The 27557-nt window shown below is 35.5% G+C and overlaps 2 protein-coding genes across 2 annotated transcripts; one reads left to right on the top strand and one right to left on the bottom strand.

The window, feature by feature from the left end:
• The first annotated feature begins 66 nt into the window (after positions 1-66).
• LOC132557637 (transcription factor BTF3 homolog 4-like) lies at positions 67-8437 on the top strand. Its single transcript, XM_060222157.1, has 7 exons — positions 67-138; positions 2706-2766; positions 2960-3073; positions 4584-4692; positions 6122-6220; positions 7046-7105; positions 8023-8437. The coding sequence occupies exons 2-7, from the start codon at positions 2713-2715 to the stop codon at positions 8061-8063; spliced, it is 477 nt and encodes a 158-aa protein (XP_060078140.1). The 5' UTR covers positions 67-138; positions 2706-2712; the 3' UTR covers positions 8064-8437.
• Positions 8438-13918: 5481 nt separating this feature from the next.
• LOC132557638 (phosphatidylinositol 3-kinase regulatory subunit gamma-like) lies at positions 13919-26912 on the bottom strand. The gene is made up of 6 exons (XM_060222158.1): positions 26836-26912; positions 25010-25409; positions 17153-17379; positions 15737-15973; positions 15383-15520; positions 13919-15267 (listed from the first exon to the last, which is right to left on the bottom strand). Exons 2-6 carry the CDS (start codon positions 25373-25375, stop codon positions 15063-15065), a joined length of 1173 nt encoding a protein of 390 aa, XP_060078141.1. The 5' UTR covers positions 25376-25409; positions 26836-26912; the 3' UTR covers positions 13919-15062.
• Between the last annotated feature and the right edge of the window lie 645 nt (positions 26913-27557).

The raw sequence follows: 27557 nt of genomic DNA on the forward strand, positions 1-27557 counted from the left end.
ATTATAATCACAACAATACATAACAATATTGAATGATTTCTAATAAAGAGTTCTACACAATAAACGATGACGTAGCCCTCTTCAGCGGCGGCCATAGAAAACCTCGTGGGTCTTCATTTTTGTCGATCAAATTTCAGGGTAAATAGAGCATTATAGTTCGAAATAACACCATCAATTTTATTGTACTTTCAAAAACACACAATAGTATCGATACTGTTTGATTATATGTCGTTCAACTTCGTGTCTAATGTTTATATCAAAGTAGATACTGACGATCACATCGCGTTGTTTGTTCACTGATAAATTAGTAGTGACATTCCATCCTGGAGATCCTTTCACATATCAATTACTTGAGGAGAATATTATCATACGGTTTTTCAATACAACAATTATTGCGTTTCCCCCATGTTCCGTTTATTTTCTAACTTATATCTATGAAATTATATTTCCAAAATACCTGAAATTCTAGGAAATGTCATTAGGAACGAGACATGGCGAATGCGAAGCATGTTTATGCAAGCAATCATATACCACATGGATATATGTATATTTGTATATGTGTTTTCTCTATATTATATGAAAGTTTATCATTGAAAATAACGATATCATAATAAACCACGTTTTTCACATTAATGGAAATCGAATAATAATAAAAATGTGATAAAAATAACTGGACTCTGGATGTAGATTTTCCAACAACTATTCATCGTTTGAGTAACTTAACTTATAAAACAACATTGAAATAGCTGTAAGCGAATTCAAAGATACATCAACGAAATGTTCAGTCTGTTAGTAGTACACAAGTCTTTATGTGAGGCTTCCTATATCTGGTTAGAAAGTGAATCTATTCACAGCTGACAACTTTAGTTGAAACAACTTCTTCATTAGGTTGCAATGCAATTTTGTCATTTGTTGCATGATAAAATTCATGTGCACTTGCCATTCTTAGTTACATACCCTGTCATTGTGTTTATGTAGATTGATCTGATTTTGAATCTTAAAGAAGGGCATGGTATATGATCCAAGTGTTCTACCTCGCCCAACTTATTTGATGGTTGAGCATTCAGTACTGGTTGCCATATATCAGGAGCTCTTAAACATTTCTGTATAACATGCCATTATTATCACATTTTCAGACCATTTTTATGCCCCCTCCATTTTATTGGGGAAGGGCATATACTGTTACAGAAATTTGTCCTGTCATTTTGTTTTCTGTTAAATTCCATCCTGATCATCCGTGTTATCATTTGATTTTGACAGATTTTGGTCGAACTTCTTGCAAAAGCTGCCTATGTCAATAGTGAATACCTCAAATGAATGCATTTCATGAGACCACCCTTTTAATAGGAACTTGTTATATATAGATATAAATGCTTATGTGCATTGAAGAGAAGCATTCACTTGTATTTTTCTGTCCCGTTTCCTTTCCTCTCCCCACCCCCTTTTTTGATATTTTGATATTTTCTTTGAAACCATTGAAAGTTATTCAAACAAATTATCAGGAAAAGTATAAAATTTACTTTCTGCAACTTATTTCAGCTGCACCTTAGTACAAATACACAATTAAATTAGTACCTAAAGTAAATCAACTTTTTTATGATATAATACTGAAGATGAATTTTAATTATGTTGTTTTCTCTTTTTAGGTCATCTGACCCGAAGGGTCCGATGACCTATAGTCATCATGCTTCGTCCGTCGTCGTGCGCCGTCCGCCGTGCGCCGTGCGTAAACTTTTCATTCAAACGACTTCTTCTCAAATACTAGAAGGTCTAGGGGGCTAATACTTGGCACAGAGGATACTGGCATGGAGCTCTACCAAGTTTGTTCAAATGAATGACCTTGACCCACTTTAAAGGTCACAGGGGTTATGTTAAAATCTTTAAACAACTTCTTCTCATTAACCAAAAGGCTCAGAGTGTAGATATTGGGCCTGTGACATGCTGGGATAAAGTGCTACTAAGTTTGTTCAAGTGAATGACCTTGACCTACGTTCAAGGTCACAGGGGCCAAATATGTTGAAATCTTTAAACGACTTCTCCTCAATAACCAAAAGGGTCAGATTGCTGATATTGTGCCTGTGGCATGCTGGGATGAAGGGCTATCAAGTTTGTTCAAATGAATGACCTTGAACAACTTTCAATGTCACAGGGGTCAAATATGTTAAAATCTTTAAATAACTTCTTCTCAAATACTAGAAGGCCTAGGGGGCTAATACTTGGCCCATAGCATGCTGGCATGGAGCCCTACAAAGTTTGTTCAAATGAATGACCTTGGCCCACTTTCAAGGTCACAGGGGTCAAATATGTTAAAATATACAAAGGACTTCATCTCAATAAGCAAAAGTCTATGAGTGCCGATATTGGGTCTGTAGCATGCTGGGAGGAAAGGCTACCAAGTTTATTCAAATGAATGACCTCGACCCACTTTCAAGTTCACAGGGGTCAAATATGTTAAAATATACAAACGACTTCTTCTCAACAAGCAAAAGTCCATGAGTGCTGATATTGGGCCCGTAAGATGCTTGGAGGAGAGGCTACCAAGTTTGTTCAAATGAATGACCTCAACCCACTTTCTAGGTTTGGCTTGCTTTTTGTCAGATGACCGTTAAGGCCCATGGGCCTCTTGTTTTTCATTATTTTTGCTTGTGTAAGATAACTGGCGTTTGATAACTAAGTTTTTAAAATTTTGGTAATGGTTGTTACAGATTAAAAATGAATCCTGAGAAATTGAAGCAGCTGCAACAGCAAGTACGCATAGGAGGAAAGGTACGTTTCTGTTGTGTTGTAGATCAAACTGCTATATTATTATACACATGTTGTTTTTTGGAATGTAGATATTAAAATCTTTAACCAGTATTATATCAATCTTATATTTTGGATAGCATTTAAAAGTTTTGAAAATGCTGCTTAGAACCTTTCTGAAAACTATGTTTAGTTAATATGTTTTCTTTCACACTAGGGTACAGCAAGAAGGAAGAAGAAGGTGGTACATCGCACAGCAACAACAGATGATAAGAAACTACAAAGTTCACTGAAGAAACTCTCTGTCAGTAACATCCCAGGAATTGAGGAGGTACAGTTCACAGATGTAGTTTTATGAGAAATAGAATCCATAATTTGATTGATCTTTTAATGCTTAACTTAATAAAAGAAGTGTTCATATTAATATTCATCAGCTAGTGGTATAATAATTGATGGATATCTGGTTTATACACAAAAATAATAAATGAGGTCTTGAAATTGTGAAATGTGCCTCATATTATTTTGAACGGAGTGCATTGATTTTATTTTTACACAGCTTGAACAATTTTCATTATTTTTTATACCTCTGGCAGTGGTAGGATGACAAATCAAACTTTATCGAATCACAAGTGTTGCATGATAAGTTCAAATGATTCAGTGTCATGATTTAATTTTATTCCTACCAATTTGAAGTAAAAGTTAGCTAAACCGCAAAACTGTCTCAGCTGCTGTTGGATTTATCTGTGTTGAAGATGTTCAACTGATGAGGGTATTATAAATCTGTTGATACAGTGGGACCCATTTAATGTCACTTCTGTTAATGTCACTTTCCAGTTAATATCACATTTTCTTGAAACACCTTTTTCCCCTTATATATTCTATGTTATCCAACATCTGATAATATCACTTTTGAGTCATTGCCAAGCCCTTTTCAAATCCTAGCTGGTGCTCTAATAATATATATGTATATATATTACAACAAGTCTAAAAAAAAGCCTGTGATCCCATCTACTGTCATTTTCATACAAATAATCGCAGGAGATTGAATATGTGCTTGGCTCTCCTCACTTATTAATGCAAAAATAAATCCCATGCAAAATATAAGTGATGTACGGTAATTTAAAGTATTGCTTTTTGATTATATGTTGTATAAAATACAAAGTGTTATTTGTGTCAGCACTATCACTTTTGCAGTGAACAAAAAAACATTGAAAATAATGTCCATTTGTCAAAAGAATGCGATAATGTTCAGAATATGATGTTAACAATTGAAACATTTTTTTAAATGTCTAAATCCAGAATTGGTGTTTCAAGGAAATGTGAAATTAACCATATGATCAGGCTGTGTAATTTTAGTTGTAACATGATTTATTAATTGCTAAAATGTCAGCTGACCTGTCAAATACCAATTGAAGATGGTAGACCTGGATATAAGTTTAATGATTTTGTCTAATTGAATTCTAGAATATTAATACTATTCAACAATGTGGTTTGGCAGGTTTGCTAATGTGTTCATCACAAATCAGGTTTAGATTTATCGAAAGTTTATGAATAATGATAGTTATCTCCTATGATCAGTAAAAGCATTTATCTTAAATTTAAGCCGCTGTTTGTCCTTTTTTTTTTTTGTTCTTTGGCAGGTGCTTTATAAATTTAAGATGTTTTGTCTAGAGGTAAAGTTTGTTTTCCATGCCCTTATCAAACGAAAGCCAAAAAAATTGGGAAAAGGTCCAAATATTTCCAGGCTTTCGCTTGTTGGCACACACATAGGATTTAACATATTCCCAGTTTCAGATTTAACTTTTGAAAGAATGATCTACAGTAATTCATCTTAATTTCAGGTGAATATGATCAAGGATGATGGTATGGTCATCCACTTTAATAACCCAAAGGTGCAAGCCTCACTTGCTGCAAACACATTTGCAATCACAGGACAGGCCGAGAACAAACGTAAGTTACAATGTTTATCGAAATCTTGAAGTAGTGACTGTTGTGATTAGTGGTTTCTTCCATCTTGCTGAAATGAATAATGTTTTATTGTAAACTATTACAACATTGATATTTGAAAACTTATAATTTTCATTAGACTTTAGAATTAAAAGGGAATGCCAGTTATTATCCCATGCCAACTTCGTTGGGCAGGGGATCTTCAAATGGGTTCCATCCTTCCATCAGTCTTGATTCTACTTGCTGCATATCTTTTGAAGAACTGGTCAGATTTTGATGAAACTTTGTGGGTACACTTGATCCCTTATCCCTTGCACAAGATTGATGAAGAACAAATTCCGTGCATATTTAATGAGGCTGTTGGGACCTGATTGGCTGATTTCTTTAATCACTCTATGGGAATGCTTTCTACTCATTATCTTATGAAGGCATAAGATTTTAAGAAACTTGCCTTGTAGACTTATTACCTTAATTATTCGTTCAGGTTCGATTATTGGCAAATCTATGCATATTTTATGAGATTGCTGTGACCTGATTGGCTGATAACTTTCAGCAATAAATACTTCTCGGCATGTTATCTTTAATGAATTATGATGAGACTTGCTTGGTAATCTTATTACATAATCTCCTCACTCAAGTTCAACCATGCATATTTATATCATAGTGCTCTTACCTGACTGACTGATTTCTTGAAACGGTTATGAGGATCACTTTCCATACAAGTTTTATTATCTGCTAATGTCACGAATATCAAATGAGGTAGCTGTGACCTGAATGGCTGATTGCTTTTCACAGAATATCTTTTAAAGTAGTAATAAAAGACCTGTAAAAGACTTTAAAATTAGACACCACAAAATCTTAAGTATAATAATAATAAGAAACAGAACAATAACAACAGGTGTTTTCACCAGTTGGTAAAAAGGCCCAGTATACCTGTGATAGTGAACCTCCTAAATGATTTTAGGAGTCTAAAGTTCAAAGTGATGTTGCACTATCACCAGTTATGATTTCTTTTACTGGTAGTAAACTTTCTGGTAATTTTACATATCTGACTATTAGATGGTGTGTTATATTTTATTAATGTTTAAAAGTATTTTACAGCTTTGTCATACTTTAGCGATGATAAAATCATTGATTGATCCAGCATCACTGAAATTAAGTGACAAATATTCTATCATTACTGTTCGTAAAAAAAAAGGGAATATAAAGGTATGATAAGCTGATTTTAATGTTCACAGTAATATGATAGATCTCTTTCATTGGAACTTTAAACTGAACATAAACAATAAATGGTTTCAATACCTTCGCTTTCAATGTTGCTCACTTTAGATGTATATATTTTAGAAATGAACACAGGTTTTAGATCTCAAAGACCATGTCCCTGCTATTGATTGATAAAATTTTATAATTTCTATTTTTCTTGTGTTTGCAGAAATAGCAGAGATGTTGCCAGGTATTCTTAATCAACTAGGAGCTGAAAGCTTAAGTAGTCTCAAAAAGCTTGCATCGTCTGTCACTGGTAGTATGTCAGGTAAGTTTCAAAACCATAGTCAAATTTCTGTTTTGTTTTGTTTTTTGTTTTGTTTTTTTGATAAAGCAGTGAGAAAATAGATTCTCCCAGCTTCTGAGTGATAACAGTTAGCCCCAATCAGTCAAAAATGATATATTCTTCAAACAAGATTGGTAATTCTTTCAGAGGTTAAAACCTGTCTGTTGATACAACATCTGATGACTTTGGTCTAACTAGATTTAGGATTTTCATCATATATTATTTCTTCATCAAATTTAGTATGTTGCTGTGTATCCATTAGATCTCGGTTGAGTTTGATATTGGTCAACATCCATCAACATTTGCCAGAGTTAAAGGACTTGTAAAGGTCACTGATACAGTATTGTCTTTATTTCTGTTAAATAACTTCAATTTTTACCATTAGATTTGAACCAAATGTATTATACTATTTGCTTTAAATTTGTCATTTGTCTGTGATGCATGACCCACCTGTAAACATCTATTACTACTCCTTGAGAAGTTCAGGATGGATCTTTCTCAAATTTTATGGTAGAGACCCTTTGGCCCTTAGTTGTGTCCATTTGATTTTGGGACTGAAGAACAAATAAAGACTAAACAGTAGTGGGCATCAAAATCCCTCTGGGATCTCTTGTTATTCTACAAGTTAATTGACTAAAATTCAGAAGTCTTCATTGTTAATTTCTATCCTAACAGTTGATGAGATTGTGGCACAGACATTAGTGTGAATTTGAAGGTGAAATAACCTCTTACCCACCAAGAACAGACAAAATGGAAAACAAGGCCAGTGATTGTTCATTTCATTGTATGCTTACTTTTTAACTTCAGGAGGCTCAGGAGACAACAAGCCTGCTACAGAGGACATTGATGATGACGATGATGTTCCAGGTAGGTACCAGCATCAAACTACTTTGTACACTAAGATGACACAACAGAGTTCGCAAAATGGTTACTGTTGCTCAACTTTGCAACATATTGTTAGGGTTCTATAGGAGCCAAGGCAAGATGTCCACATCATTCTCTGTTTAACAGTCAGCAGGTTGTAAACCAAAGGAAATATCACAAATAAGGAAAATGTTGGTCTTGTACAACCAGACTCTTGATTTCTGCACACATTGCACCAGTCTGGTGAGTCTGTGATGTGGTTTTGTGATGGTGAAATGAGTCTAACCAGAAATCTGGTTAACAATTGCCTCAGTCATCAGTACACTCACCCTTATCAAGATGACTATTGTAGCCCTTTTGATCATATTTTATCTTGCCCGTTTTCCTTGGAATCACTTCATGATCTTCTTCTTCAGTTTATATTAATGTATAGTATCACTGCTTTGAAGAACTAAACAAAAGACAAGCTTTTGAGTTAATCCAATTGTCGTTAACATGTTTCTATGGTATTAACAAAATGGTGTAAACCGAAGCCTTCAGGCGGTGACAATTTCATATTTGGTTAAGTACACTAGGAAAATGTAAGTTGAACATGTCATCAGACAATATTTTAAATGTATGCAAAACAACAATGGTGTTACTACTTTCAGAAAAATGTGTAAACAATACAGCAGTTTTCATATTTTGGCAGAAATGTTTCAGAAATGTTAAATCTCTTTTGGGAAGGATAAAGGTTGAAATCAGACTTGTCATTAACTTAACATTGAGATGAATATACATACTACTTTATTTGATGTTTATTTATTATCTCTCCTAACAAATGCAATATCATTAGGATTATTTCGGGGATCGTGAATAGCAAACCAAGTATTTCATTTTGCTGAAAAGCAGTTATTACTACCTCCATTTTTTACTTTCAGATCTGGTTGGGAACTTTGATGAGTCATCCAAAATGGAATGATCTAAGTTTCAACATTAAAAGCATGTTCAGACACTACTGGTTTTGCTTGTACTATGAAAGCTGTTGGACTTGTGTGAATATCAAAAAATACCCTGACCCAATTTTAGCGCTTTATCAACAAAATGACAATAAAAATGAAGACATGGTCGCAATGGAAAAAATCGTCCCAACATGGGATACTATTATTGCCAGTGAAATGAAGATTGGCATAATAATGTTATTGTACAATATTTACACAATTATAGGAAAACATTTTATGGACGCCTTTCATAATAAATCCACTCACTATAGTACTTGGACACCGGACGACAAACAGCTGTTTTTACAAAGATATCTTGACCAATGTCCAAGTACAAATAAAAACTTTTTCTCACCTCTTGTTTTCTGTTATCAAAATTATATTCATAAAACCGTTTTTATGCTCAAAACTGATTCTGTACTCTTGTTGAAATCTACAACACTTATTTTGATCATGTTCAAAACTTTCAAGCAAATATGAGCACTAATGGTTTTATGGATAAGATTCTCTAATTACATATTGATTCTTTTGTGTAAACATCTATTTAATCATTTGTTACCAAGGGTATTTCACCCACAAAAAGAACTTTTCCTAGAATATTTGACAAATGTTCTAGTAAAGTGTCAATGCCCCTGTCTCCATTTCTACAAATTCCTTTTATTTTTGTGTGACCCTCACAATAAGTTGATTTTTGTATGAAGATCAATATCAGTATCCCGAACCTGATTTATTGAAGAAAACAAAAATTCTTTCCATCCAGTTCTGTCAGACTCGGCTATGTTGTAAAGTGGTGGCTTCGAGATGTTGCTAGTTCATGGTTTGTAACGGGCAAATATCCCACTACTACCTACATGTATTAGAATTGCATTATGTGGTTCTTGGTTCTTTAGGGACTCCTCAATGATGGTAGTGGTACAATGTATGAATGTCAATTAAAACCACATGCTTGTAATTCAATGCTTCACTATTATGACCACAATAATGCAAGATAGATTTGAAATGGCCCAAAATTAGTTTTGCATAAAATTTTGCCTTTCTAATAGGTCGAGTGACCCGTCCTTGGTGTGTACATCGACCACGTGCCAGTTATTGTTGTCAAACTGGCTACTCAAAAGTCATCTTTGTGATAGACAAAATATATGCCAAATTATCAATTAAGGAGTTATTTATATCGACCCATGGCTATGGTGTGTCGTCCTTCATCTACTTTTTAACATTCTTGAAATTGCTATTTCTTGAGAAGTACTGAAAGGATATTTCACAATCATCATATGTAGGTTTCTCTTGTCCCCTAGTGATGTCCTCTTAATTTTGTGATATATAAGGAGAACAATAGTGCACTGACGGTCATCATAACAAAAGGTTGATTATTTAGCTAATCTCTTGCAAGTATGAACTCTTCAGTGGGTAGACTGCTGGAATCCCTGACATTTGTCACAAGTTGAGTTCGGAGGAAGTGGAAAAATTGTAAATGTTGCAGCATGTCGAGTAAATCAGAATGACCTTTCATAGACAAAAAGACAATCCAAGGTTGGTTCAGAATGACATTTTAATAATTTATAAGAATTGTCAAATTTATTCAACTTTCGTGTATGGAATTCTTGCATTTTTAAACGAACATTAAAATCCAAAGTAAGCTTAACTGCAATTACCAAATATGGTAGTTTCTTTTACATATAGGACATCTACATCCTGTTCAATCCGAGGGCCGCAATCCAATATGGCTGACATTTCGCTTTAAACGAAATGCTTTATAACATTCAGTCACCTTCCTTTCTTACGACTGTTTACGAATACACATGAAATTATTTAGGTATAGAATGTGATATTACTGAAGCTTACGGCTTATAAAGAACACGTATATTTTTTTTAAACATGTTATATACATAATGACAGCTCCATCGCCTAGTAACGTTATGATGCGCATGCATAAACCTAAAAGACGGTAACAATGTATTGTAGTAAATAAGTTCACGCTTTGGCTTTTTAATGAAGTCATCTGGATACGCCGCAGCGAGCCAGTACTTAATAGGGACATCTCTGATCAAGTGTTGACAAAGCGTATCCGAATCAGAGACATATGCGATATATACGTCTCTGGCCGAATTGACTACAGCGCATTGTTACCATCTGGTGTATTTTTGGTCTTTAATCTGTTTACCACCTCGTCATAGTATGTTCGGCCTTAGGTGTTCCGTATCGTCGACTACACTCGCCATGTAAAGCCTGGTCAATCCAAGAAGTAATGTCACGTTCGCAAATGAGACATTGTATACAATAACGTAACAACAGGCAAATAACCAGCATCAAACACGACTAGCTTCATATTACATCAAAGCATTTTTTTAATGAGATCACTATGGCAACCATAAAGCTTTCCACTATTTTTACCAACCTGCATCTTTTCACTTTGTTATGAGTTTGTCCGTCAGTTGAAAATCGTGATAATGGGAACAGACACATGAATATCAAATCAGCTGTGACTTGTAAATATCATAGGTTTGTACCTATCCATGCGTGTTTCGTTGTAGGAAAGGATCGAGATAAGCAGCTGATGTCCAAGAGTCTGTGGTATCTTTGATTTCCAATTCGGGTGGATATATACGATGGACATTGTCAATAAATCTCTTGTTATTTACAAAAATAACGTTTCATCTATTTTGAAACCGAGTTTGAAAAGACCGAGTGGAGTGACAGTTAATTCTATTACAGACAGAACTCATAAGATGGAAACTATATTCTATCAGAACGACTACAATTGTAGACCAGTCACATATCTAGCAATCCTCCAGGGTTGTTCACTATATGCTTTCCAAATTTCTTTTTCGACCACGGGATTTAGTTGTAACTTGCCTGGAGTGGTCCCGAGATAATGTTTCCTATTTTTCCGAAAATCACTGTTGTGTACATGGTCTGAAGGAGACAATTCACAAACAAGTAGCTATATACTGGATTTCTATATCTGTTTTTATTTGTGTTTTATCATCACATTAAAATATAGGCAAGTATTCTAACTGAAATGTGTATTCATTTTAGACTGAAAACATTTTTGTATATGAAAAATTGTTTACCTGCCGAAGTCGACCGAAGTTTGATTTACAAAACGAAAGTAGGGGCAACCTGCCTGACCATTTGGATTTTCTCCTGGTACTCTAGTTACATCCCACTTTAAGACTCTCCGCATGCTAACTTCCGGGCTAACAAGAGTGGAATAACAATCATGGTTTCCCTAAACAATAGTTTTTTTAAAACTTCTCATGCCCTACAAGTGGGTTTGAAGTGGGTTAAACATGCTTGAAATGATCCTGAAATGGTCCTAACAAGTGTTGCTATTTTTAAAAGTCTGTAATCCTATATTGCCTCCACGGCCGCCATCTTGATAAACACATTTTAAAACTTTTTTTTCTTGATTCAACTGTTGTCATGAAGTTATTATTTGGAAAAGAAACTGAAGTGAGTTCATATATGTTAAGGTCCATGGGCCTCTTGTTTGATAGCTAAGGAGTCAAATAATACACAAAACAATCACTTTATACATCAATAAAGACTTCGGTTCATGATATTTGACCAGAAGCAATGTTGTATTGAAGGATTATCAAGTTTGTTCAGATGAATTACCTTGACCTACTCTCAAGGTCACAGAGGTCATATTATAGTTTTTTTCCCCAAATTGTCAATATATATCACCCGTATACTGTATGTTTAACATTTGTTTAGATATTCAATAGATGCTGTTTAAACTACAACTTATATACCAATGTCATCAATTTACTTCTTGTAAATAACCAAAAGGCCCATGATATCCACTCAAAAGCAAACTCCTATAACTGAGGAATTAGTTAGTTACTTAGTTAGTGTATTGATTTCTTACGGTATCAAATATTATATCAATGTATCACGGCTAAATAACTGAGTGAAATTAAATGGAAAGTAAACATAAACTACATACATATACATGCAAAAAATCCAAGAGAAGTTAACTGGGTCATCAGGTCAAAGGTCAAGGTAAGGTATTAGCAAATATAAAGCAAACGCAAAGCTCGCCAGAATCAAATGACCATCAGAAGTTGATGAATATTTAGTCCAAAGACTGAACATGTTTGTTTAGGAAGTTGCTAGTTGTGTAATCCAGATAAAGGAGGATTAGATATATTTAAAGTTAACTTCCACATCTCACCTTTACACTTCGCATTATGTAAAAGAGCACGAGCTTCAATGATTATACATATTATCAAATATCAGATTGTTATTTACAAAAATGTTCGTTTACAGTTCTTCCAGTACTTTGATTTATGTCAATTTCATTTTTGACTTTCCACATTTCTGACTTCAACAATCTCTGAAAAGTCTAAGGGTGTCTAAACCGCTGTATGATGCACGTCAATCATCAGACTTGTAGGGCACATTATTGTATTCGTTCATATTATCAGCAATTACATTGGCCGAGATGGTAGTGTGGTCAAGGTGTCTATATCACCAGCTCGCCAAGTCTATGTCACAGGCTCGAGAAATTCGTAGGGCAGTTGCCAGAGGGCTGTCCTCCACTACCAAAAATCTGGCATTAAATGATACTGGCTAATAAGAGGATATTAATCCTTGTTACACAGTAATCGCATCATATATATAGATTCCAGTATGTATAGCTGTGCAGTCAGATTTGTAACTTGTCAATGATCCAGTCAGGTTTGTAACTTGTCAGTGATCCAGTCAGATTGGTAACTTGTCGGTGATCCAGTCAGATTTGTAACTTGTCGGTGATCCAGTCAGATTTGTAACTTGTCAGTGATCCAGTCAGATTTGTAACTTGTCAGTGATCCAGTCAGATTTGTAACTTGTCAATGATCCAGTCGGGTTTGTAACTTGTCAGTGATCCAGTCAGATTTGTAACTTGTCGGCGATCCAGTCAGATTTGTAACTTGTCAGTGATCCAGTCAGATTTGTAACTTGTCGGTGATTCAGTCAGATTTGTAACTTGTCAGTGATCCAGTCAGATTGGTAACTTGTCAGTGATCCAGTCAGATTTGTAACTTGTCGGTGATTCAGTCAGATTTGTAACTTGTCGGTGATTCAGTCAGATTGGTAACTTGTCAGTGATCCAGTCAGATTGGTAACTTGTCAGTGATCCAGTCAGATTGGTAACTTGTCGGTGATTCATTCAGATTGGTAACTTGTCAGTGATCCAGTCAGATTTGTAACTTGTCAGTGATTCAGTCAGATTTGTAACTTGTCAGTGATCCAGTCAGATTTGTAACTTGTCAGTGATCCAGTCAGATTGGTAACTTGTCAGTGATCCGGTCAGATTGGTAAATTGTCAATGATCCAGTCAGATTTGTAACTTGTCAGTGATCCAGTGAGATTTGTAACTTGTCGGTGATTCATTCAGATTGGTAACTTGTCAGTGATCCAGTCAGATTTGTAACTTGTCAGTGATTCAGAAAGATTTGTAACTTGTCAGTGATCCAGTCAGATTTGTAACTTGTCGGTGATTCAGTCAGATTTGTAACTTGTCAGTGATCCAGTCAGATTTGTAACTTGTCGGTGATTCAGTCAGATTGGTAACTTGTCAGTGATCCAGTCAGATTTGTAACTTGTCAGTGATCCAGTCAGATTGGTAACTTGTCGGTGATTCAGTCAGATTGGTAACTTGTCAGTGATCCAGTCAGATTTGTAACTTGTCGGTGATTCAGTCAGATTGGTAACTTGTCAGTGATCCAGTGAGATTTGTAACTTGTCGGTGATTCATTCAGATTGGTAACTTGTCAGTGATCCAGTCAGATTTGTAACTTGTCAGTGATTCAGTCAGATTTGTAACTTGTGGTGATCCAGTCTTGTCAGTGATCCGGTCAGATTGGTAAATTGTCAATGATCCAGTCAGATTTGTAACTTGTCAGTGATCCAGTGAGATTTGTAACTTGTCGGTGATTCATTCAGATTGGTAACTTGTCAGTGATCCAGTCAGATTTGTAACTTGTCAGTGATTCAGAAAGATTTGTAACTTGTCAGTGATCCAGTCAGATTTGTAACTTGTCAGTGATCCAGTCAGATTGGTAACTTGTCAGTGATCCAGTCAGATTGGTAACTTGTCGGTGATTCAGTCAGATTGGTAACTTGTCAGTGATTCATTCAGATTGGTAACTTGTCAGTGATCCAGTCAGATTTGTAACTTGTCAGTGATCCAGTCAGATTGGTAACTTGTCAGTGATCCGGTCAGATTGGTAAATTGTCAATGATCCAGTCAGATTTGTAACTTGTCAGTGATCCAGTGAGATTTGTAACTTGTCGGTGATTCATTCAGATTGGTAACTTGTCAGTGATCCAGTCAGATTTGTAACTTGTCAGTGATTCAGAAAGATTTGTAACTTGTAAGTGATCCAGTCAGATTTGTAACTTGTCAGTGATCCAGTCAGATTGGTAACTTGTCAGTGATCCAGTCAGATTGGTTACTTGTCAGTGATCCAGTCAGATTGGTAACTTGTCAATGATCCAGTCAGATTTGTAACTTGTCAGTGATCCAGTCAGATTGGTAACTTGTCAGTGATCCGGTCAGATTGGTAACTTGTCAATGATCCAGTCAGATTTGTAACTAGTCAGTGATCCAGTCCGTTCTGTAACCTGTCAATAATTACACCTCGTACGATTCATTAACGAGTGAGACAGTATTCTCCGAAACCCCACCATAGACAGAAAAGTAGTCTATCAATTGTACCCGTGATCAAATTAAAATCCTCTTTTAATTTATCCACAGGCACTCGCTTCCAGTCTTAGAAATGTAAGACAGACGTTCGTTAACAACACATTTATAAATTTTACAAACTAATCTCGTATTAATGATGTATCTTTAAAACCAGAAGCGCGTGACTGTGATTCGTTTCAATCAATATGATTCCTTAACTCAGAATTCCAGTTGATAAGTCGAGCTTTTCATTGCCAATCCTTATTACACAGTTTGACTTCCGGTTGTGTGGGAGTTGTTGGATTCGTTAAACGACGTCATAAAATGGTTCTTCGATAACCAGAGCAGGATGAACGAGACGTGTGTTCGTCTGTTTGTTGTACGGCAAAAGTGAGTGTTTGTTGAAGTAAGTGATAAATTTTATCAGGCTTTCGAATTCGTAAGTATCGTCAAATCCACACCTCCCTTGTTCATTTACTTCAATGATACAGTGCTTTACACCATTGTCACACCTGAAATAAAATTTCAAAAAATATGACCGAACTGCTGAAACCTGTCATTCCGTATATATAAAGATGACTGTGCGATTTTGTATTAAAACTTTCATCTGTTTTTTATTGGACTTACTTTATCGACAAACATTTTCGAAGGCTTGGCTTCTTTGGTCGGATGAGGAAAGTACCAGTCTCGGCGTCGGCCAAGACCTTAACGGCTTCGTCCCTATCCGCGTCCAAATACCAGGAACGTTTGTTTAGTAGTGGGTTTCTGAAAGTATACACGTTGTATTCTTAATGTATTTACTGTCATAACTGAAACAGGTGTAACAACCTTCTGTAGTGTAAACTCGCAGCATGATTTACGATTTATTTTTTTGTTTACATTTAATAGACCTATCACATATGTATTTAAATGGCCGTTTTACATAAATCGGAATTTACTACACCAAGTGTTAGCTCATCGTGAAATACAAGTTTGCCTTACCCAATAGTCTCTGCGATTTTTGCCTCTATATCACCGGTTGTGTCATTCTTCGTGAGATCATCGGATGCGTTAGTGCGGCGGTTCCTTAATTTGGTAATGATGGGCTTTAACTCGTCCAAGTCGGCTTGGTATGACCACACTACTGCCCCTGTCCGCCTTATCTCCGGTTCCAGGCTTTTCATATCCTTACGCAGATTAGAAAGCCGCTCATTCAACATCGAGAAATTCATGTGCAATCTGGAATGAAATGGCTCTTATCCTGTAGTATGTTTTGATTTACTGCAGTAGTGACACGGGTCGATATATACAGGTTTACTTGATCTATCAAGTGTCCTTTGAAAAGTATTAGATTTGTTGATTTAGTGAGCTAATACGCAAAAAACGGGTCTTAGGAGACGAAACAGCTGTATGACGCAGTTTACTTCATTGTTTGTCTTCACTGTATCTTATTTAATGCGCAGCGTACAACCATATGCAGGGTCGTAGCTTCCGTAGAAAGAAAAAGCCCGGGCTTACACATAAAAAAATCCGTGCATAGAGTATGTCGGACAAAATTACAAAGTTAAGGTTGAAAATAAATATATAATATTTTTGATAAATAAAAAACATAAATAAAAAATTGTTAAATAACTAGGCCTAGTGCTTCGCTATCCGGAACGTTTTACACGTGATACTATTCTACTTCTTACTATCATTTCAACGTTTCCGATTATAATGTTGTTAAAGAGCAAATTTTCAAAACGAAGAAAGCTTCTGGATTACAGACGTCGATCGACAAGTTTTTCAAACAAAATAAAGTCGAATCGAGTGACCACACTAAAAGTGACACATCAAAGACCGAAGGTACATGTAACCAAGATACGGAAATTGGACATTTTCGCAAATCAAAAGCACAGAAAGTTAGCTTTTATTTAGTTAGAAGTTGGAGTTTGTTGTTAAGTAAATAAAAAAAACTGCCTCAGAAAACGATTCAAAACATCTTTGAAATCATGAAATTCATTTTCCTAGGCGGCCCCCAGACCCCTCGCCTGGACTTACACATTTCTGCTGGGCTAGTTACGCCCATGATATGCTGAGGCTACTTGTCACCTACTTGTCCGCTGTTCCCAGGGACAAATAATTTATGAACAAAAATATTGAACTTATAACAAATATGCCACAAAAGAGTTTTTAATAACCGATAACGTAATTTTGAGTTTTAAGTTTGTCTTCTCTTCTATCAATTTTGACTATTCATTAGCGGTTTGATTCCTCAGTAACAAATGAGCATTAAGCATGGTTAGATAATATAACGGAAACTGCACTCGCGTCCTCTTGGTTTTTACATCGTCGTTACTATAATGAATACCTACATCCGTTTTCGTTCTTATTCAGTGATCCTATATACAGATTAAGCAAAATTTTAGTAAACGTTACCTTGTAATGTCGTCAACTGGTGCACTGCGGACACATTCTTGAAGCAGATCGACTTGTTCCTGGTACACCTCGATACTTGCTTTATACACAGCCAGACACTGTTGTTTGTTCTGAAGTATATCCAGCTGTTCCGAATGTTTGTCGAGGAGCAGGTCATATTCGTACATTTGGTCCATGTACTCCACGTGTAAGGTTTCAAAATCGGAAAGTGTCAAACCGTCAAACACCTACAACAAAAGTAAACGTGATATCGTATATTGACAATGAATAAAAATGGTCCAAACATAAAGCATCTTCAACACTAAACAACAGATCATGGAATAATAATAACAAAACATACCGACAAAACATCAAACATCACCGACACTAAACAACAGATCACCTGGTATTTATAGCAAAACTAATCAACATAACATCAAACATCACCGACACTAAACAACAGATCACTTGGTATTTATAGCAAAACCAATCAACAAACATCAAACATCACCGACACTAAACAACAGATCACCTGGTATTTATAGCAAAACCAATCAACAAACATCAAACATCACCGACACTAAACAACAGATCACCTGGTATTTATAGCAAAACCAATCAACAAACATCACCGACACTAAACAACAGATCACCTGGTATTTATAGCAAAACCAATCAACAAACATCACCGACACTAAACAACAGATCACATGGTATTTATAGCAAGACTTATCAACATAACATCAAACATCACCGACACTAAACAACAGATCACCTGGTATTTATAGCAAAACCAATCAACAAACATCACCGACACTAAACAACAGATCACCTGGTATTTATAACAAAACCAATCAACAAACATCAAACATCACCGACACTAAACAACAGATCACCTGGTATTTATAGCAAAACCAATCAACAAACATCACCAACACTAAACAACAGATCACCTGGTATTTATAGCAAAACTAATCAACAAACATCACCGACACTAAACAACAGATCACCTGGTATTTATAGCAAAACCAATCAACAAACATCAAACATCACCGACACTAAACAACAGATCACCTGGTATTTATAGCAAGACTAATCAACATAACATCAAACATCACCGACACTAAACAACAGATCACCTGGTATTTATAGCAAAACCAATCAACAAACATCACCAACACTAAACAACAGATCACCTGGTATTTATAGCAAGACTAATCAACATAACATCAAACATCACCGACACTAAACAACAGATCACCTGGTATTTATAGCAAAACCAAACATCAAACATCACCAACACTAAACAACAGATCACCTGGTATTTATAGCAAAACCAATCAACAAACATCACCGACACTAAACAACAGATCACCTGGTATTTATAGCAAGACTAATCAACAAACATCACCGACACTAAACAACAGATCACCTGGTATTTATAGCAAAACTAATCAACAAACATCACCGACACTAAACAACAGATCACCTGGTATTTATAGCAAAACCAATCAACAAACATCACCGACACTAAACAACAGATCACCTGGTATTTATAGCAAAACCAATCAACAAACATCAAACATCACCGACACTAAACAACAGATCACCTGGTATTTATAGCAAAACCAATCAACAAACATCACCAACACTAAACAACAGATCACCTGGTATTTATAGCAAAACTAATCAACAAACATCACCAACACTAAACAACAGATCACCTGGTATTTATAGCAAAACCAATCAACAAACATCAAACATCACCGACACTAAACAACAGATCACCTGGTATTTATAGCAAAACCAATCAACAAACATCAAACATCACCGACACTAAACAACAGATCACCTGGTATTTATAGCAAGACTAATCAACAAACATCACCGACACTAAACAACAGATCACATGGTATTTATAGCAAAACAAATCAACAAACATCACCAACACTAAACAACAGATCACCTGGTATTTATAGCAAAACCAATCAACAAACATCAAACATCACCGACACTAAACAACAGATCACCTGGTATTTATAACAAAACCAATCATCAAACATCACCGACACTAAACAACAGATCACCTGGTATTTATCAACAACATAACATCAAACATCACCGACACTAAACAACAGATCACATGGTATTTATAGCAAAACCAATCAACAAACATCACCAACACTAAACAACAGATCACCTGGTATTTATAGCAAAACCAATCAACAAACATCAAAACACTAAACAACAGATCACCTGGTATTTATAGCAAAACCAATCAACAAACATCAAACATCACCGACACTAAACAACAGATCACCTGGTATTTATAGCAAAACCAGCAAACATCACCAAATAAACAACAAACATAGCAAACTAATCACAAACATCAAACATCACCGACACTAAACAACAGATCACCTGGTATTTATAATCAAAACATCAATCAACAAACATCAAACATCACCGACACTAAACAACAACAGACCAATCAACATAACATCAAACATCACCGACACTAAACAACAGATCACCTGGTATTTATAGCAAAACCAATCAACAAACATCAAACATCACCAACACTAAACAACAGATCACCTGGTATTTATAACAAAACCAATCAACAAACATCAAACATCACCGACACTAAACAACAGATCACCTGGTATTTATAGCAAAACCAATCAACAAACATCACCAACACTAAACAACAGATCACCTGGTATTTATAGCAACACACATAGCAAAACCAATCAACATAACATCAAACATCACCGACACTAAACAACAGATCACCTGGTATTTATAGCAAAACCAATCAACAAACATCACCAACACTAAACAACAGATCACCTGGTATTTATAGCAAAACCAATCAACAAACATCAAACATCACCGACACTAAACAACAGATCACCTGGTAATTAAAGCAAAACCAATCAACAAACATCAAAAGACACTAAACAACAGATCACCTGGTATTTATCAAAACAATCAACAAACATCAAACATCACCAACACTAAACAACAGATCACCTGGTATTTATAGCAAAACCAATCAACTAACATCAAACATCAGACATAAACAAAAGATCATCTGGTATTTATAGCAAAACCAAACATCAAACATCACCAACACTAAACAACAGATCACCTGGTATTTATAACAAAACCAATCAACAAACATCAAACATCACCGACACGAAACAACAGATCACCTGGTATTTATAGCAAAACCAATCAACAAACATCACCAACACTAAACAACAGATCACCTGGTATTTATAGCAAAACAACAATCATCAAACAAAACTAAACAACAATCAACAAACATCACCGACACTAAACAACAGATCACCTGGTATTTATAGCAAAACTAATCAAACATCACCGACACTAAACAACAGATCACCTGGTATTTATAGCAAAACCAATCAACAAACATCAAACCAACACTAAACAACAGATCACCTGGTATTTATAGCAAAACCAATCAACAAACATCAAACATCACCGACACTAAACAACAGATCACCTGGTATTTATAGCAAAACCAATCAACAAACATCACCAACACTAAACAACAGATCACCTGGTATTTATAGCAAAACCAATCAACATAACATCAAACATCACCGACACTAAACAACAGATCACCTGGTATTTATAGCAAAACCAATCAACAAACATCACCAACACTAAACAACAGATCACCTGGTATTTATAGCAAAACTAATCAACAAACATCAAACATCACCGACACTAAACAACAGATCACCTGGTATTTATAGCAAAACCAATCAACAAACATCACCAACACTAAACAACAGATCACCTGGTATTTATAGCAAAACCAATCAACAAACATCAAACATCACCGACACTAAACAACAGATCACCTGGTATTTATAGCAAAACCAATCAACAAACATCAAACATCACCGACACTAAACAACAGATCACCTGGTATTTATAGCAAAACTAATCACAAACATCACCAACACTAAACAACAGAATCTGGTATTTATAGCAAAACTAATCAACAAACATCACCAACACTAAACAACAGATCACCTGGTATTTATAGCAAAACCAATCAACAAACATCAAACATCACCGACACTAAACAACAGATCACCTGGTATTTATAGCAAAACCAATCAACAAACATCAAACATCACCGACACTAAACAACAGATCACCTGGTATTTATAGCAAAACCAATCAACAAACATCACCAACACTAAACAACAGATCACCTGGTATTTATAGCAAGACTAATCAACATAACATCAAACATCACCAACACTAAACAACAGATCACCTGGTATTTATAGCAAGACTAATCAACATAACATCAAACATCACCGACACTAAACAACAGATCACCTGGTATTTATAGCAAAACCAATCAACAAACATCACCAACACTAAACAACAGATCACCTGGTATTTATAGCAAAACCAATCAACAAACATCAAACATCACCGACACTAAACAACAGATCACTTGGTATTTATAGCAAGACTAATCAACAAACATCACCAACACTAAACAACAGATCACCCGGTATTTATAGCAAAACCAATCAACAAACATCACCAACACTAAACAACAGATCACCTGGTATTTATAGCAAAACCAATCAACAAACATCACCAACACTAAACAACAGATCACCTGGTATTTATAGCAAAACCAATCAACAAACATCAAACATCACCGACACTAAACAACAGATCACCTGGTATTTATAGCAAAACCAATCAACAAACATCACCAACACTAAACAACAGATCACCTGGTATTTATAGCAAAACCAATCAACAAACATCAAACATCACCGACACTAAACAACAGATCACCTGGTATTTATAGCAAAACCAATCAACAAACATCAAACATCACCGACACTAAACAACAGATCACCTGGTATTTATAGCAAAACCAATCAACAAACATCACCAACACTAAACAACAGATCACCTGGTATTTATAGCAAGACTAACCAACAAACATCACCAACACTAAACAACAGATCACCTGGTATTTATAGCAAAACCAATCAACAAACATCAAACATCACCGACACTAAACAACAGATCACCTGGTATTTATAGCAAAACCAATCAACAAACATCAAACATCACCGACACTAAACAACAGATCACCTGGTATTTATAGCAAGACTAATCAACAAACATCACCAACACTAAACAACATATCACCTGGTATTTATAGCAAAACTAATCAACATAACATCAAACATCACCGACACTAAACAACAGATCACCTGGTATTTATAGCAAGACTAATCAACATAACATCAAACATCACCGACACTAAACAACAGATCACCTGGTATTTATAGCAAAACCAATCAACAAACATCAAACATCGACACTAAACAACAGATCACCTGGTATTTATAGCAAAACCAATCAACAAACATCACCAACACTAAACAACAGATCACCTGGTATTTATAGCAAGACCAATCAACAAACATCACAAACACTAAACAACATATCACCTGGTATTTATAGCAAAACTAATCAACAAACCATCAAACATCACCGACACTAAACAACAGATCACCTGGTATTTATAGCAAAACCAATCAACAAACATCAAACATCACCGACACTAAACAACAGATCACCTGGTATTTATAGCAAAACCAATCAACAAACATCAAACATCACCGACACTAAACAACAGATCACCTGGTATTTATAGCAAAACCAATCAACAAACATCAAACATCACCGACACTAAACAACAGATCACCTGGTATTTATAGCAAAACCAATCAACAAACATCAAACATCACCGACACTAAACAACAGATCACCTGGTATTTATAGCAAGACTAATCAACATAACAACAAACATCACCGACACTAAACAACAGATCACATGGTATTTATAGCAAAACCAATCAACAATCAACAAACATCACCGACACTAAACAACAGATCACCTGGTATTTATAGCAAGACTAATCAACATAACAACAAACATCACCGACACTAAACAACAGATCACCTGGTATTTATAGCAAAACCAATCAACAAACATCAAACATCACCGACACTAAACAACAGATCACCTGGTATTTATAGCAAGACTAATCAACATAACATCAAACATCACCGACACTAAACAACAGATCACCTGGTATTTATAGCAAAACCAATCAACAAACATCACCAACACTAAACAACAGATCACCTGGTATTTATAGCAAAACCAATCAACAAACATCACCAACACTAAACAACAGATCACCTGGTATTTATAGCAAAACCAATCAACAAACATCAAACATCACCAACACTAAACAACAGATCACCTGGTATTTATAGCAAAACCAATCAACAAACATCAAACATCACCAACACTAAACAACAGATCACCTGGTATTTATAGCAAAACCAATCAACAAACATCACCAACACTAAACAACAGATCACCTGGTATTGATAGCAAAACTAATCAACAAACATCACCAACACTAAACAACAGATCACCTGGTATTTATAGCAAAACCAATCAACAAACATCAAACATCACCAACACTAAACAACAGATCACCTGGTATTTATAACAAAACCAATCAACAAACATCAAACATCACCGACACTAAACAACAGATCACCTGGTATTTATAGCAAAACCAATCAACAAACATCAAACATCACCGACACTAAACAACAGATCACCTGGTATTTATAGCAAAACCAATCAACAAACATCACCAACACTAAACAACAGATCACATGGTATTTATAGCAAAACCAATCAACAAACATCAAACATCACCGACACTAAACAACAGATCACCTGGTATTTATAGCAAAACCAATCAACAAACATCACCAACACTAAACAACAGATCACCTGGTATTTATAGCAAAACTAATCAACAAACATCACCAACACTAAACAACAGATCACCTGGTATTTATAGCAAAACCAATCAACAAACATCAAACATCACCAACACTAAACAACAGATCACCTGGTATTTATAGCAAAACTAATCAACAAACATCACCAACACTAAACAACAGATCACCTGGTATTTATAGCAAAACCAATCAACAAACATCACCAACACTAAACAACAGATCACCTGGTATTTATAGCAAAACTAATCAACAAACATCACCAACACTAAACAACAGATCACCTGGTATTTATAGCAAAACTAATCAACAAACATCAAACATCACCGACACTAAACAACAGATCACCTGGTATTTATAGCAAAACCAATCAACAAACATCAAACATCACCAACACTAAACAACAGATCACCTGGTATTTATAGCAAAACCAATCAACAAACATCACCAACACTAAACAACAGATCACCTGGTATTTATAGCAAAACTAATCAACAAACATCACCAACACTAAACAACAGATCACCTGGTATTTATAGCAAAACCAATCAACAAACATCACCGACACTAAACAACAGATCACCTGGTATTTATAGCAAAACCAATCAACAAACATCAAACATCACCGACACTAAACAACAGATCACCTGGTATTTATAGCAAAACCAATCAACAAACATCACCAACATCTACTTTTTTATCTACTAAGGTGTTATGTAGCAAGCATGATTTCTCTGTTTCTCCTTACCCTGACAGAAAACATATCGTCTACTGTTTTTTTCATACCGTTCTAGCGCTTGTTTGAAATTCGATTTTTGTGATAAGGGAAGGCATGCGGAAAGTAGCAACGGTAATTCAGGATACACCTGTTTTCAATTGTTTGATGCAAATTTTCCCATTGGTCGTCCAGCTAATTGATAATTTTTGCTCACATGTCGGTCTTATTTTCATATAAATGGTACTTACGTTGGATAAGCTCCGGTTAACAGGATGGGCCAACATTATGTCCATTGAAGCATTGAATTGACTCAGTGAATGATCACCGTAAAATTCCACCAAGGACATGACCGTTGAAAAAGACTCCCCCATGACAAGGCCGTAACCTCCATCTGTAGTTCTGTAAATCTTCATCAGTTTACTGGCCCCTCCCTTTCGTACAGTCAATGTGTATTCACCCGTTGAATTAGCGGAATCCCGAACGAGAAAAGATCCGTCACATCGATCCCTCATTAAATCTTTTACCTCCTCCCGCGAAATTTTACCCCAGTACCACAGCTGGTCGTCCAAGGACTGGCGTGGCGGGCGCGCTGGGGCATAGTTGTCATCCTCCATCGTCACGTGTTGCGTCCTCGCATTTAGAAAATAACTGAAAATCAGTCCATGAAACGATAAACAACCAGTAATTCTCTATGCGCTGCTCCAACATGTACCTGCTTACATCACAAACCTCTGAAGTAAACAATTAATCTATCTAATTCATTCCTGGCGTGCGTTTTATCACATCATAATTTTATCGCCATACGCATGCTTCAATGATTTTCATTTTTTTCAGTTTTAAACGTCATATCGTCCTCATCTTTTCACTGGAGAATATGTGTAAACCCAACATTAAAAAAATATATGACTTGGTTGATAACTCCCCATTTTCTTTATATTGTTATGATATTAAAGCAATGTTTTCTTCACAAAGAACTTATTTTTTCATACAAGATCATATATATTATGTTTAAGTGGGACTCTCTTCGGTACAACTTTAATGATGGCACATGTAATATCGTTTCACGTGTTGTAAATAATGGGTGAAAACTATATGTAGGGGAAAATGGGTAAATTCAGTATCATTTCAAACCCGCGATAGGTTGATACATATCATGCAAATAATTGCAAGAATCTTTGGGCCCCTTCATTTCGATTCAGAAAGTAAAGACAAAACCATGATTGTGGATCGTATTATGTTGTTAACATCAAGTGTAAGCATGATAATTTTTAAACAATTTGATTGGCAATGTCTCTTTCATTATCGTCAACTAAACGGGCACGTGATAAAAAATTTTCTAGCCCATGGACTGTCGATTCGATTGCCCTTTTACGCGTTCGTCCCCAAATATGTTCCACCTTCGCTGGACATCATTTTGTGATGGAAGTAACTTTGTTAAGTGATTAAAACGTCAGAGAGACAGGGTGTTTATTTGTATAACAACGTTAATATTTTCAGCCAATATCGAACATAAAACACTACCTCGATTGGTGATAAACAACACGTTAGATATGTTTGTTTCAACGTCTATAAAATATACACATACATATATGTTATCTGTAAAGCTGTGACGAGGGCGACATAGATACACACAAGGAAGTGTACATTTCAAGTGCGGAAACCAGACGAGTCGTTTTAATACCACAGGTACAACATTAAAGCTAGCGTTGTGGTTACTCCTAGACAATGCGTCCCTATATGTAATGTTAAACACAAAACAACAAAAGTAGATTTTTAACGAATCACATATGTGTTTGGCGGTGTATGAACAAGCGTGATATCAGCTGGTCTGTCTTCGATACGATAATTTGAACATTAGGTAAATAGTCAGTACTCGTCGTTAACACTTTACAGACAGGGTTTTCTGGTATTTGCTTATGTGTAATTCCATATAATACTCGCCTCAGAACATCTGAGTTGTAGATCATCAATGTGTTCTAGTTGATGTGTAGAATTATTTACACAAGAAGAAAAGCGTTCCGGTTGATGTGAATCTTTTGTACATTTACACAAGAAGGAAAGGAGGTTTACTTACCGCCGTGTGACTCCAATGATCCTGATTGGCGAGGACGTGGTAACTGATATACCCTAATACCACGAGGAAGTTAGATGTACATCCACATCCTTATCAAATGTGTCCACATGGTCCCAAGCCTAACTGTGATAAAACGAGCCGTGCATGATAATACTTATATAATACACGTGTACTACATAATGTGATTGTTTGAGCATCCGTGAAAGATAGGTCAATATATCACAACACCTAATGTGCGCGAGATTTCTTCTTAAGTGATAGCTCCAGTTAATCGCTTTCACTCACCGATCTTCTACCTATCAGCTCTCACAATTTAAAAGGGCACATCTTCTGACATCAATAATTCAGTCTTATATAAAACTTCTTGATTTAAAAATCTTAATTTCGATTTATAGAAACAGTTCTTGCATTTCGGTTATCAGAAAATTATTTTTATTTGATATATTAAAATTAGAAATATTCTTTTTATTTTAAGAAAAAGATTGATACCAGAAAATAAAATGCTGAAACTAGTATACCAATCCGACTAAAAATAGAGACCATAATTACACATTAAGTTATAGCGTAATGTGTAATTATGATATGTAATTCAATCAGAATGCCGACATAAAGTTCGATTTTTAAAACGTGTATTAAGAATTCTATTTAGAAAGCTATTTGCGGTTAATACGATTCAAATAAGAGAAACACAAGGCTTGAAAACGTTAGTAATTGTGATTTGG

Source organism: Ylistrum balloti, unplaced genomic scaffold (genome assembly GCF_031769215.1).
Source record: "Ylistrum balloti isolate Yb309-2 unplaced genomic scaffold, AGI_CSIRO_Ybal_v1 Utg370706, whole genome shotgun sequence".
Taxonomy (NCBI): Eukaryota; Metazoa; Mollusca; class Bivalvia; order Pectinida; family Pectinidae; genus Ylistrum; species Ylistrum balloti.

Excerpts from the sequence above, each read along its gene's own strand:
- LOC132557637 (XM_060222157.1), top strand. The coding sequence starts at position 2,713 with ATGAATCCTGAGAAATTGAAGCAGCTGCAACAGCAAGTACGCATAGGA. Across the intron at positions 3,074-4,583 it reads ACATCCCAGGAATTGAGGAG|GTGAATATGATCAAGGATGA; the intron begins GTACAGTTCACA and ends TCTTAATTTCAG. Across the intron at positions 6,221-7,045 it reads TGTCACTGGTAGTATGTCAG|GAGGCTCAGGAGACAACAAG; the intron begins GTAAGTTTCAAA and ends TTTTAACTTCAG.
- LOC132557638 (XM_060222158.1), bottom strand. The coding sequence starts at position 25,375 with ATGGAGGATGACAACTATGCCCCAGCGCGCCCGCCACGCCAGTCCTTG. Across the intron at positions 15,974-17,152 it reads CCAGTTGACGACATTACAAG|ATTGCACATGAATTTCTCGA; the intron begins GTAACGTTTACT and ends ATTTCATTCCAG. Across the intron at positions 15,268-15,382 it reads CGAAAATGTTTGTCGATAAA|GTGTGACAATGGTGTAAAGC; the intron begins GTAAGTCCAATA and ends ATTTTATTTCAG.